This window comes from Colletotrichum phormii, assembly GCF_030913505.1.
Source record: "Colletotrichum phormii strain CBS 102054 chromosome Unknown BDP81scaffold_8, whole genome shotgun sequence".
Classification (NCBI taxonomy): Eukaryota; Fungi; Ascomycota; class Sordariomycetes; order Glomerellales; family Glomerellaceae; genus Colletotrichum; species Colletotrichum phormii.
The window spans coordinates 928,221-940,875 of NW_026851450.1; the positions used below are offsets into that span (position 1 = coordinate 928,221).

At 51.4% G+C, this 12,655-nt stretch overlaps 5 protein-coding genes across 5 annotated transcripts; 3 read left to right on the plus strand and 2 right to left on the minus strand.

Annotated features, from left to right (window-relative positions):
* Positions 1 to 659: 659 nt before the first annotated feature.
* BDP81DRAFT_317910 (polysaccharide deacetylase) lies at positions 660 to 1,935 on the plus strand (the record flags this gene model as incomplete). The annotated part of the gene is made up of 6 exons (XM_060584307.1): positions 660 to 685; positions 759 to 838; positions 898 to 1,453; positions 1,517 to 1,569; positions 1,637 to 1,764; positions 1,825 to 1,935. 6 exons carry the CDS (start codon positions 660 to 662, stop codon positions 1,933 to 1,935), a joined length of 954 nt encoding a protein of 317 aa, XP_060446332.1.
* Positions 1,936 to 3,927: 1,992 nt separating this feature from the next.
* BDP81DRAFT_425766 (amidase) lies at positions 3,928 to 6,516 on the minus strand. The gene is made up of 7 exons (XM_060590247.1): positions 6,109 to 6,516; positions 6,003 to 6,024; positions 5,939 to 5,946; positions 5,564 to 5,828; positions 5,273 to 5,467; positions 4,825 to 5,184; positions 3,928 to 4,770 (listed from the first exon to the last, which is right to left on the minus strand). The coding sequence occupies exons 1-7, from the start codon at positions 6,327 to 6,329 to the stop codon at positions 4,222 to 4,224; spliced, it is 1,620 nt and encodes a 539-aa protein (XP_060446333.1). The 5' UTR covers positions 6,330 to 6,516; the 3' UTR covers positions 3,928 to 4,221.
* A 614-nt stretch (positions 6,517 to 7,130) lies between these two features.
* BDP81DRAFT_317765 (FAD binding domain-containing protein) lies at positions 7,131 to 9,224 on the plus strand (the record flags this gene model as incomplete). The annotated part of the gene is made up of 3 exons (XM_060584289.1): positions 7,131 to 7,237; positions 7,312 to 8,792; positions 8,929 to 9,224. 3 exons carry the CDS (start codon positions 7,131 to 7,133, stop codon positions 9,222 to 9,224), a joined length of 1,884 nt encoding a protein of 627 aa, XP_060446334.1.
* A 378-nt stretch (positions 9,225 to 9,602) lies between these two features.
* BDP81DRAFT_213010 (uncharacterized protein) lies at positions 9,603 to 10,481 on the minus strand. The gene has a single exon (XM_060582677.1). It carries the CDS (start codon positions 10,254 to 10,256, stop codon positions 9,702 to 9,704), a length of 555 nt encoding a protein of 184 aa, XP_060446335.1. The 5' UTR covers positions 10,257 to 10,481; the 3' UTR covers positions 9,603 to 9,701.
* Positions 10,482 to 10,536: 55 nt separating this feature from the next.
* On the plus strand, positions 10,537 to 12,344 carry BDP81DRAFT_316767 (major facilitator superfamily transporter; the record flags this gene model as incomplete). Its single annotated transcript, XM_060584196.1, has 3 exons — positions 10,537 to 10,742; positions 10,823 to 12,045; positions 12,112 to 12,344. 3 exons carry the CDS (start codon positions 10,537 to 10,539, stop codon positions 12,342 to 12,344), a joined length of 1,662 nt encoding a protein of 553 aa, XP_060446336.1.
* Between the last annotated feature and the right edge of the window lie 311 nt (positions 12,345 to 12,655).

Below are 12,655 nucleotides of genomic sequence, written 5' to 3' on the forward strand. Positions count from 1 at the left end.
CATGCGTCGAACCATGCCTGCAATCTCAAGGCCCAGAAGTTAGCTTCCTGGACTAAGCGGGGCTATCCGAAGCAGATAGCCATCTCTCTCCTATCTTTGCTGCGAGATACAGAGAATTGCTTGAGTCTGAGGAATGGGAACATTCAAAAGTGGAAAATGGGGAAGCCAAGGGTGGAGGTGGGGGGGGGGCGGGGTCGATCAGTAGGACAACGACAATGCAGAAGTGGGATAACCAACCACTATCGATTCCAAAGCAGTGAAACCCGGGAAAGTGTCCAATTAAGGGATGAGCTAGTTGAGGCATTCGTAAGTCTAGAGACTGCAGGCTCAACAAGGGGGAACAGGAATGGGGAGTTTGGACCATGCCGTGCAGATAAGCGTAGATGCAGTTGAAACGACGGGAAACTGGCAAGTTATTGTGGGGACGCCTTCTGCCAACGGGGAAGCTTCCGACAGCTTGAGCTTTGGTGACTTCGAGTTGGTCAGGATATCAAAGTAATGACAAGTGGTGCTTTATGGACGGCTGGGGTGATACTGACTGAAATAGTTCAGCATAAAGTCGACCTTCAAGCACAGAGGGTTTTGGTAATACACAGAGACAAACTTATCACTTCCACTTATTCAGATATACAACAAGACAATTAATTCTATCAGCAACAATGGGAAAGAAGAAGGTCCTCGTCTGGTAATTGGCTCCTCGCACAAGACACGATGGTGTTGTCACGTATGCATGCGTACTAAACTGGTCGTTACCACAGCTACGGTGTGGATATCGACGCCGTCGCCGGCTGGCTCGGGTCATATGGTGGTGAAGACAGTACTAGTGACATCAGTCGAGGTAAGTTGCACTCACAGAAGGCCATTGACCACACCGCTGACCTTGGGAATTCTGAATAGGTCTATGGGCTGGAACCATCGGCACACGGCGACTTTTGAAGCTATTCGAAAAGTACAACATCAAAGCGTCTTGGTTCATTCCAGGCCACTCACTGGAGACTTTTCCAGAAGAATGTGCCATGGTGCGCGATGCAGGCCACGAGATCGGCCTGCACGGGTACAGCCACGAGAATCCTGTCGACATGACACTAGAGCAGCAGCGCGACGTTCTGGACAAGACGTGGAAGATGCTGACGGAGTTTTGCGGCAAGCCGCCTAAGGGCAGCGTTGCCCCATGGTGGGAGACGAGCGAAGAAGGGACTGAGTTGATGCTGAGCTACGGCATCGAGTATGATCACTCTATGTCACACCATGACTGCCAAGCATATTGGTTGAGGACTGGGGACAGCTGGACCAAGATCGATTATAGCAAAAAGGCGGAGGAATGGATGAAGCCTTTGGTCAAGGGTAAGGAGACTGGTCTGGTCGAAATTCCGGGATCTTGGTACATCGACGACCTCCCACCAATGATGTTCATGAAAAACTCTGCAAACTCACATGGTTGGGTAAATCCGAGGTAAGTCTCTCAACAACATCCACCTAGCTTATGAGAGCGCTGGCTGATCTTGCCTGCCAACAGGGATGTTGAAGACATCTGGCGAGACCACTTCGACTACTTCTACCGAGAATACGGTAAGCTAAGGGATCTCCATGGTGAATGAATGAGGTGCTGTGGACATCAACTAATCCCTGTTCAAAGATGAGTTCATCTTCCCAATGACCATTCATCCCGACGTTTCGGGTCGGCCTCACGTGCTACTCATGCACGAGCGGATCATTGAGCACATCAACAGCCACGAAGGTGTCGAGTGGGTGACCATGGGAGAGGTAGGTCCCACCCCCACTCCTTGTTGCGTATGAACGTATGCTGACGCTCACGTTCTGTAGATGAGCGACTACTTCAAGTCTAAGATCCCTGCACCAGAGGGAGGTCTGATGCCAGCAAGTCAGGAAGAGGTTATGAAGAAGTACGAGGAATGGAAGAAGACGCAATCATAGATACATGTAGGTACATGTAGTCTCATGAATACCAAATCTTCAATGACCCCATAGTTATCAAACAGCGTTCCCAACGATAGTACGTGATATGCAAAACCCCTATTGGCCTGTATTTGGAATTATTGTATCCACTTTTCTTGTGCCATCACCCTGACTTGACCACTAGTTCAACTCTTGACTCGTTTAGTAGGTGAGCGTTTGATCGGGACATTCTTATGACGAAAGCAAGTCTCAGTGGGAATTATGGCATATTGGATTACGCTAAGTGTCACTGATCATTACCCACGGTGATGTCTCTCGAACAGTCTACATGAGTCTAGAACATGTGCACGTCCAGCTTTTAATTTCTCCTATTAGGTATTAAGTCAACCTACCCACTTTTGGCCACCACATCAAAGTTGGTCTCAAAACATCACCACCAACTACACTCAATTAATTAACTACCTTCCACTGCCACTACAATACAGTCACTACCCTCACTAGGTAATTCGACCCTTGCGAGTCGACTGGGACTAGCGAGACGGTCGCCAGAGTCCTCCTGAGCCCTCTTTATATCCCTAATGTTTGTAAACTTGGTATTTGGGTTGGTTTGGACAGTCTTCTTCTTCCTTAGAGCTATGCGGTCAATTCGAGCCTGGAGAAGTCGGTTTTTGTACTCTAATGTAGCCAATAGGTAGTCCTTCTCGCCAAAGCCCTTTTTATTTTTCTGAACAGTAGTCGTTGAGTGTTGCCGTCTGGACTGAGCTCTGTGAATAGCTTCAAGTGCTGGCTGAGTACCCCAGCCTTCCTAGGAGTCAACAATAGACGTCGCTGATTTCTAGTCAACGAGTTCCTCTGGCTTGCCAGTCGCTGCCTGACCCTCTGCGGTATTGTTTAATGGAGTGGCAGGGCTGGAGAGTATCAGTGGGTTCATAAGTGGTATGCCTATGTTAACTGGCCATAGACCACTTGCTTTCCAACCACTTCGTATGTTTGACGCCGTTAGACCAGTGATTCGAGCCTTGTGGTAATAGTATAAGAAGTGCCGCTTTCTAACGATAGTAGAATTATCCAGGATTTCGTGGTTTCCGATCTCCTTCCTGTAGTGAGACTTGACTGGTCCAAAGAAAGCCACATCCAGGGGCTGAAGGACATGAGAGGTGTGTGGAGGCAAGAAGAGCAAGTAGACGGTGTTGATATAGCACTCCCACATAAATTCAGTCGTCGTATGACTCCCATGCCTATCCAGAATCAATAGTCGAGGCTCCTTTTGCCCTCCTGGCCTCCTGGAAGGAGGTGGCTCAGTCAGGGGCAGAAACACCTTTCTCAAATACTTAAGGGTAGTCTCGTCGGTGGTCCATCCATTATCTGTCGTTGTGAACTCCCAACCATCATATGGGTTAAGTTGAAGGGGAAACCACTGCTGTTGGACCGACTTTCCCTTGAATATGACCAGTGGTTTGATAGATCTACCACTAGTAGAGATACACTCGATAATCGACACCCAGGCACGAGAACCAGGCTCTTTTTTCCGTACTGCTCTGGTCTCTGCCATGCCCAAGACCAACCCATTAGCTCCCTTGCCCTCCAGGATACCAATCTCGTCCATGTTGTACCTATTGGCTTGTTTGATGCCCCTGATCTCTGGTATATCGAGTAGTTGGAACCAGGGCCTAATCACCTCAGTAGTTGCTCCATTAACACGTCTAGAATCGATGGTTCGATTTCTCTGGACCTTAACTGAGGGATTCCTTCGTAGGAAGGCATCAATCCATCGCTTGCTAACAGAATTAGGGTTACCCTAAGCTCGCAGAACTCGCTCAGCAAATTCCCTAACCTGCTCATAGGTTGGTAAGACCCCTAGAGTATATTGAATACGAATCCACCCTACCAGTCGATTTTCCTACCATGGATTAAGCCTCTAAAGCTCAGCAAAACTAATGGATCTATTCTAGTGCCCTCTCATGCGATTCCGTAGAGTTGATCGTAATATAGCCCACTCAATCAAGTCCCATTAACCAAGGTACCGTTTACAATAGCATTAAGAGCCTAATTAACTTCAGTTTCGGTATACGAGACCATTACATACCAGCGAATAAGTATGCCAAAGACGAATGTGTTTGGACGAAAATTGTAATTGTTGTGGTTGTTAGAAAAATAGGGGTAGGATAATATTGAGGTGGCTGGGAGGGATTTTTGGGGTGGCCAAAAGTAGGTAGGTTGACTTATATGTACTCGATTCAAACTTCCAGAGGATTATAAGTGTCGTCCGTAAAGGAGCTTTCTAATCGAATACCAATATTCACTCTAGTTCTTATCCTTGAGGATGTCATCAATGATCTTTCCAGCGGCAAGCACCATCTCCTCCTCCAGCTTGCGACCAACGATCTGAAGGCCCACCGGCAGACTGAGAGATGCCATTGTCTTCTTGTTATCCTCCCACAATTTCTTGTTCCACTCGTCCTCAACTCCCCTCACTTCCTCCGCCCACGGTCGATCGACGTCTTCCTGACTCACTTGACCTCCTGGAATGACAAGGGCAGGGTAATCGAGGAAGTTCCACACTTTGGTATATCCCACCCACCTACAGCCTCCATGCGGCACAGCAGTGTGCGGCATAGGTGGCAGTAGTAGGATATCAACCATGCGACCAGTCTTGGGCGACCGAATGGATTGCCACTTTTCTAGGTACGCTTGCTGTAACTCCCACTTGCGCCTGTTGAGCTGCCAGTATTCGTACACCGAAATTGGCTTTCCGCGGTTAAGAAGCTTCTCGACGTGGGGGATGAAGGGCTCTCCGCCAGCCACGACGTCTTTGCGAATATCTTCGCCGCCGTCTACCGTATAATAGAGGTCCTTGAAATGACAGTCAGATGATTCCGCACAGAGAAACCCAACATCTTCACTCACCATTGTGTTGATGCAGTCTTCGTGCAAGTCTGCATTCCACTCCAAGACCTCGTGGCCCGCTGCTTGCAAGCGTTCTACGGCGGAGCGCAGAACCCGCGTCAATGGCGGATGAGGCCGAACGACGTTGTCATCGTAGAGAACCCCAATGGTCATAGGCCTAGAACATATCTCCTCGTGCAAGTCTTCTCGCCACGGGATTGGTGCGCAGCGAGCGTCCAGTTCCCAAGGCTTGGCATTGATTAGCTGCTCCATGGTCAGACGGATTGTGGACAGGCTGCGAGCCATGGGGCCTATTGATGAAGGCACATGTTCTTGCCCCTCAGTTGATACTGGGACCCCACGATATGGGAGACGTGCACTCTAAAAGGGGATGTCAGTCATGCTCAATGCTTAGTTGGTTCTTACGTGGAACCAAGTCAATCGCGAAGTTGGCAGCATTAAAACTCACGCTAGGCTTGAAGCCGTACGTTCCCATCATGTGAGACGGGATACGAATGCTTCCCCCAATATCGGTACCCCATCCAAGCATACTCGCATCGGAAGAAATCAAGGCTGCCTCGCCGCCGGTTGAACCGCCCGGGGTATAATCCTTGCTCCTAGGGTTAGTGGTAAGGCCCCAAAGGGGGTTGTCCGTCTCACACCACTGTAGCGATGTAAGCAAATCGTCAGACCAAAAAAGGAGGAACTCGCATTCGTATGAGGCATAGAGATGGAAGGGCGGGATTGCTCAGCTACTAACCATGATACTCTGTGGCAAATTCGATTTAGCAATGACGACGGCGCCTAGAGATTGAAGCATTTTTACAACAACGGCGTTGTCTGACGCGGGCTTGAAGGATCTTCCCACGTAGCCAAGAGTTGTATCATATCCTTTGACATTGAACTGGTCCTTGAGGGTGACTGGAACTCCATGCAGGGGTCCAACCGTCTTTCCATGTTCGACAAAGTAGGCGTCCAACTCCGTGGCCTGCTTCAGCGCATCATCAAACAAGATTTCCGTCAAACTATATCGACGAGTAGCAAATATTAGTTGAGCGTTTGGAAGTAGGGCGCATCATGTCTGCTTGGGCAAAGCGTTTGCTCAAGTTCAAACTTCGAATATTTCGAAACGTACCAGTTCGTCTATTGAGACATACTTGAATCAGCACAAATTCGAGACTAGTGGACTGGAACCATACCTTTTCATGCACCTCAGCAGCCCTATTGATGTCGGAGACTCATTAGCATCGATATCAACGCGAGTAATAGGGGATGACGGCGGGTGTTGGTTGGTGGTCCACATACTTCCGAATGTATGCCTTGATGACGTCCTCGCTCGTCACCTCACCAAGTGAGATCTTTGAAACTAGTTTTGAAGCTTCAGGTATACCCGTGATCTCAAGCTCTTTCAAACCCCCCGCCAGGCCTCCTATGGACGCTGAGATAGCTCCTGCGCGGAGCTGCCGCTTCTTGGTTACCACATCTTGCCAGGCTTGTGTCGGCTTTGGGATGGTGATCTGCGTCATTGTTTGCGTCCTGCTTCAAAATTGCTCAATCGGGCGTTCTTGTCGGTTCGCGATATGTCTCCAAATAGCTTCAATCTTTGGCCAAGTCACACAATCACAGCAAAGCCGTTGTCACGATGGTGCCAAACGCTAAGCCGAAGCGGGTCCGGCTTGCCGAAGACCTTCGGGATGCCGATCTTCGGAGCATAGGCGACTTGATTGGCGGAATCATCGCCTGGCTCCGGCATCGCTCGAGACTGCCTCCGTTGACATTTGGGCTTATCAGTGGAGCTTCAATGCTGGATTGCCCGCGATTGCTTTGGCATGTTTCCCCGCGGATTCCTCCACCGACCCCGCGACTTGGCTTGTGCGGCGAACACACACGCTCGTAAGTGGGGGATCGAGAGGGGTTCTGATAGGGAAGTCATAGCTAGGAGAGTGGATGGGAGTAGTCAATGGCGCGAGGTTTGTTTGTCAATCAGCAGTTAGGAAGAGACTGGCTTCCTCTGTATTGAATGATGGGGTAAGTTAATTTGCGTCGCCATCGGCTGAACATCGAACCATTCTGAAGAATGAGACGATGGTTATTTTGCGACGAAAGTTACGCGTTGAGCAAATTCGAATGCTTTAATACTATCTATCTCAGGTAAGCTGTACCGGATTGAATGTGAGGACCAACCAAGTCGCATCCACATCAATTCGAGAAACCATCCATTCCTCCGAGCATCTATCATTTTGCATGGTCACTATTACAACACGATAGCATCGCCCTAATTATCATCGACAATCGAAGCAAACATGACAACAACCTCATCAACTCCCATGAGTTCACAGACCAATGGTCACACAAAAGGTTTGCACCAGAATGGGTCTGCAACCAAGTCCGACGTCTGCGTCGTCGGCGCCGGACCAGCCGGCTTAATGCTCGGGTTTGTGCCCCACTCCCTCCGATGCCCCGTGCCCCCACAGCCGGAAGCTCCTCCCTGTTAACATGTCAACACAGATCTCTCCTGGCAAGATTCGGTCAGAAAGTCCAAGTCATTGACGACAGACCGGACCAAACCGCAGTAGGCCGCGCCGATGGAATCCAGCCAAAGTCGATTGAGACGCTGCAGATGTTGCGCCTCGGCGACGAGCTTCTCCGCACCGGTGTCAAGGTCCACGACATTTGCATGTGGCAGAGCTCAAGCGAGGCAGATCTGCACCGACTGAGCCGCTCGATCCATTATCCTGCTTCTGTCGTAGATCTCTTGCAGCCCTACATCTTGCTATGTCATCAGGGCATGATTGAGGGTGTCTTTGTTGATGACCTTTGCAAGAGTGGCGTCGAAGTGAAGCGTAGCCACAGCTTCCAGACTTACAGCGCCTTGAACGATGGCTCTCTGAGCATCGAATGCGACCTTCAAGGGGAAGGAAAGACGTCCATCCACTCGGAGTTCCTGGTAGGATGTGATGGTGCGCGGTCTCTCGTTCGAAAGAGCATTCCCGACACATTCGCGCAAGGTTCACCGCACGCTTCAGTATGGGGTGTCCTCGATGGTGAACTGGAGACAGACTTCCCCGACCTTTGGAGCAAAACGGTAGTCTTTTCTGAGAAATACGGCTCCATCCTCATCATCCCTCGCGAACGCAACATGACGCGTTTCTACATCGAAATGAAGTCGTCGACATCTTCAAAAGACCTTGGAGAAGAATACGTAATGGAGCAGGCCCGCCTCATTCTCACACCCTACAGCGTCAAATGGCGCTCTGTAGAATGGTTCGGCAACTACCACGTCGCCCAGCGCGTGGCCGCTCGCTTCTCCGACCCGGCCCAGCGCGCCTTCGTCGCCGGCGACGCCAGCCACACGCACAGTCCCAAGGCAGCGCAGGGCATGAACACGAGCATCCACGACACCTGGAACCTCGGGTGGAAGCTCAACCTCGCCCTGCGCGGGCTATCCAAGGGCGACGTGTTGCTTGCGACGTACGAGCAGGAACGCAAGAAGATTGCGCACGATCTCATCAACTTTGACTTCGAGCACGCCAACGAGATTGCTCGCGGAGACGCGAAGCGGCTGGCGGAGAACTTCAAGCTGAATACTCGCTTCATTTCGGGAGTCGGGGTCGAGTACGGCGAGAACGAGCTCAACCGGGGTCGGGCTGACGGCGTCAAGGGCGCCGCAAAACCGGGATGCAACCTCCCGCCTGCAAAGGCTACTCGGTATATCGATGCTTGCCCTATCGACGTTCAGCTTGACATTCCGGTCTTGGGCCAGTTCCGCATCTACGCAGTCTTGAACGACGTCTCTAGTGCTGCGGGTGTCTCTTTCCTGCAAGACTTCAGCACTGGCGTAGCATCTGCATCTTCATTGGTGTCGAGATTATCCGCTGCAGCGGCGCAGTCGTACAAGGTGAAGCCACGCGCCAGCCGAGCGGACGATATTCATGTGCGCCCTGAGAGGTACACATCCGTCAGTCAATTGTGCATATTTGCGCTCATCAGTAAGTTGTTTTCCCTTCACCTCGTCATGTTCTCTCTCCAGTTCTCCACGTCGGAGAAGGCTCCGCGCCCTCCATCTAGCCAATGAAAGAATTGCATGAGTCCATGTGTAGCCGTTTGCTGACCCATTCTCTGCAGCATCTACCGACAAAAACGACTTTGAAATCTCTTCGCTTCCTCCCGTGTTCTCACAAAGTGCCTGGACAATCTATCTCGACGATGTAGCACCTCTGGATACACAAGGACGCTCCTGTACAGACAAGTGGCTTGGGGGTCTCGGAAAGGACGAAGCTTCCCTCATCGTCGTCCGACCGGACGGCTACGTGGGTACCATCGGCCGCTGGCAAGCGACCGAAAGCGGCACCGGTGGGATGGCGGCGCAATGGCTGGACGACTACTTTGGCGGTTTCTTGCAAGCGCCGGACACGTATTAAATCGCGCTTCATGCGGTGCGACTTTGGGTACATGGCGGTGTGGGTGAACGAGAGGCAGCTTGTCTGTACATGCAGAATAAGCCGACCAGAATGACCAGACTGAGACTGGCCGATTTGAGTTACTCCGTTGAGAGAGCTGGGCATACATGTGTGACGTATGTACTTTACAATATCAGACCGTTAGCGAGCTACATGGATTCTCTGCAGGACAAAGCGTCAAACTCCTGTAGACTATTATGTTAGCTCAACAAACATGAATCGTCTTTTGCGGCTATTATTACACAGTACATCAGTTATTCGGGCCTCAAAATGAAATAGACGCACTTAATAGAGTCCTATGTTGTTTTCTCTTATGTCATTAGTCCCTCGAATATGCAGAGATTTCTTTTGCAGACATTTTAATATGGGTTTCTTCAGAATTGCGTGCCCATCCCCGGACCACGACCAACCGGCATCTATGAAATCATCACTCGCACGCTATGCGGTGCGGATCGAACCGTTTTTTCCTTGTTTTCTGAGCTCTAAACGCGGGCTTGACGCGGTGCGTGATAGTGTTGATTGGCAGAGCGCCATGTCAGACATCCTAGCCGGAATGGAGTCAACGTCAGGTTTTGGAACAGGCCGTGCATGCCAAAGTGGGGGTGGGGACCCGTAATCTCTGGGATGAATCCCTGATAGATGTCTCTCTCTCTCTCTTCGCTCAGTGAAACAGACGAATAGAGCTCTTCGGATTGGGGCGATACACACACCGTCGGTGACGGGTGAAAGGGCGAAAGATAGAGAGCCACGCCCTTGCGGCCCTTTAGATAGATACCTATACTGCGTACCGACCACGGACGAGTGATAGCACGGCAATGTTCTCCATATCCCCATTTTGAGGCTGAGGTGAGAGACAATTTTTCCCCGGTGGGAAATCAGGACCCTTGATTTGTCCTTCACCCCAGAGAGGATACCCCTGGCGCTACATGTACGGGGACGCTCGTTATGCCAGCTGTGGAGTTTGAGCAAGTGAACGTGTTGGCTGATATCCATTCGACCTTGCGACCTTGGCTGCCGGTACCTTGCAAGATTGATCCCCTCATGTCAGGTAAACAGCTTGTCCCTTGGTGTTCCTGGATTGAATAAAGCTGAGGGACTAGGCGCCCTACAAGGCTCAATTCACTCGAGGGTCTGAAAGAAATCAGATCCCAGGTTTACTCGTCTTTCTTTCCTGAGAGAAAAGGGCCCAAATCAGAAGTTGTTTGTCGTTTTCTCTCCTTCTCCCGGTCTCTCTACCTGTCTCCTCTTGCGATTCGATCAGCTCGTTTCCATCATGTCTGCTCCGAGTGAGAAGAGTGTCGCAAAGGATGCGACGGAGTCGGGCTTGAGGCAGACGGCATCCGGGTCCGTCATCCAGGGAGACGCAAGTTCCGTCGGCGACTCGGTCCTCCGTGATTTCTACACGGGCGCCGTAAACGAGAACTACCGTCTCAAGTCGGAGCTTATCGCGAAGCACTTGGGCGAAATTGGCATGGGAAAGTATGTCTGACAAACCCCATCCCTTTCCTACTGTCGGCGCAAAGTGGAAGAAAAGCTAACCAAAGCTTCTCACTTCTCAGGTTCCAATGGATCCTCTTCGTCGTCAACGGCTTTGGCTGGATCGTCGACAACTTCTGGTCACAGGGAATTACGGCAATCCGGCCCCCGATCGGCAACGAGTTCACCGACATTGCGAAATTGAGCTTCAGCTCCGTGGCGTATTACGTCGGCCTGATCGTCGGCGCCTCCTTCTGGGGCACCACCGCCGATCTCATCGGTCGCAAGCCCGCCTTCAACGCCACGATCCTCTACGGAGGCGTCTTTGCCTGCGCGGTGGCCGGCGTCCAAAACTTTACCGGCTTTTGCATCATCTGGGCCATTATCGGCACGGCGGCTGGCGGCAACGTGCCCGTTGACAGCGTCGTGTTTTTGGAATTTGTGCCCCAGTCCCATCAATGGCTGCTCGTCAGCTTGTCTGGATGGTGGAATTTGGGACAGGTTATCGTTTCGCTTCTGGCGTGGGTTTTCTTGGCCAACTTCGCCTGCGACTCGACAGAGGCTCCTTGCCGCATGCAAGATAACATGGGCTGGCGATACCTCATGATCACGCTCGGTGGTATCGCCATTGCCTTTGGTCTGATCCGCATCGTGGCTTTCAAGATCCCCGAATCACCCAAATTCCTCATCTCCAAAGGTCGTGATGCCGAGGCTGTCGAAGCCGTTAACTACATCGCACGCTACAACAAGCGCCCGGAAACCCTGACCCTCGAAATGCTGCAAGCCATCGACAGGCAGTGCGCCGGCATCACAGACTCCGACGCTGGTAGCATTGCTCCCACAGCCGCCCCGGTCGACCCCGACATGGTGCCCAGAGGCTCTAAGCTATCCCACATGGAGATCCTCAAGGAGAGCTTCAAGGACTACAACGCCGACAACTACAAGAAATTGTTTGCCGGGCGCAAGATGGCGCAGCACACGTCCGTCACGTTCCTCATCTGGCTGACCGTGGGTGTGGCGTACCCGCTCTACTTTGCCTTTATCCCCTCCTACCTCGCGACCAAGTCTACCTACTCGGCAAACACGTCGCTGAACCACACCTATATGATTTACTGCATCGTTTCCGCGGCCGGTGTTCTTGGGCCCATCGCGGCTGGCTTCTGCGTTGAGACACGCTTCGGCCGCCGCTGGATGATGGCCGCGTCTGCGGTATTGACGGGAGTCTTCTTGTTCGCTTACACGGCTGTGGGCACGGAAGCGGCGGATATCGGCTTCCAATGCGCAACCGGAATTCTTGGAAACTTTGGTAAGTTGGTTCTTCACTCACATCCTCTGCATGCCCCCCAAGGGCAATTGCTAACTAATCTTACAGAGTATGCCGTCATGTACGCCTTCACGCCCGAATCCTTCCCTGGTCCTATTCGCGGAACTGGTACGGGCATTGCTGCGACTCTCCTTCGCGTCGGTGGCCTTGCGGCTTCATTTGTGTCAACTTACGCGGGATACACTGTTGTGCCGATATATGCCAGTGCTGCTTTGTGGGTTGTGGTTGGCTTGTTTTGTATCGGGTTGCCTTATGAGACTCATGGGCACGCTTCTCTCTAGATATCATGTCCAGTTAGTAGATTTCGAACTTGGCTAGGGGCCTTGATTCAAAGCTGCACGACCATGAACATGTCATCTTCCTCGCCGAATCTTTAACTCGAAAAGCGATTTCATGTGTGCATTTGTCCACATCTTTGGTGATATTCGGCTGAACTGCCTAAGTGCTTCTGCGTTGCTGAAGGTACAGGTGTCAGGGCCCTCTCGATTCTGCCAGAACATCAAAATCACCGTGCTGAATCAGTAACTACGGTACTGTACGCAGGACCGCATGGATTCGAAATCTCAAAATTATGATGTAGATTATTCTTCAC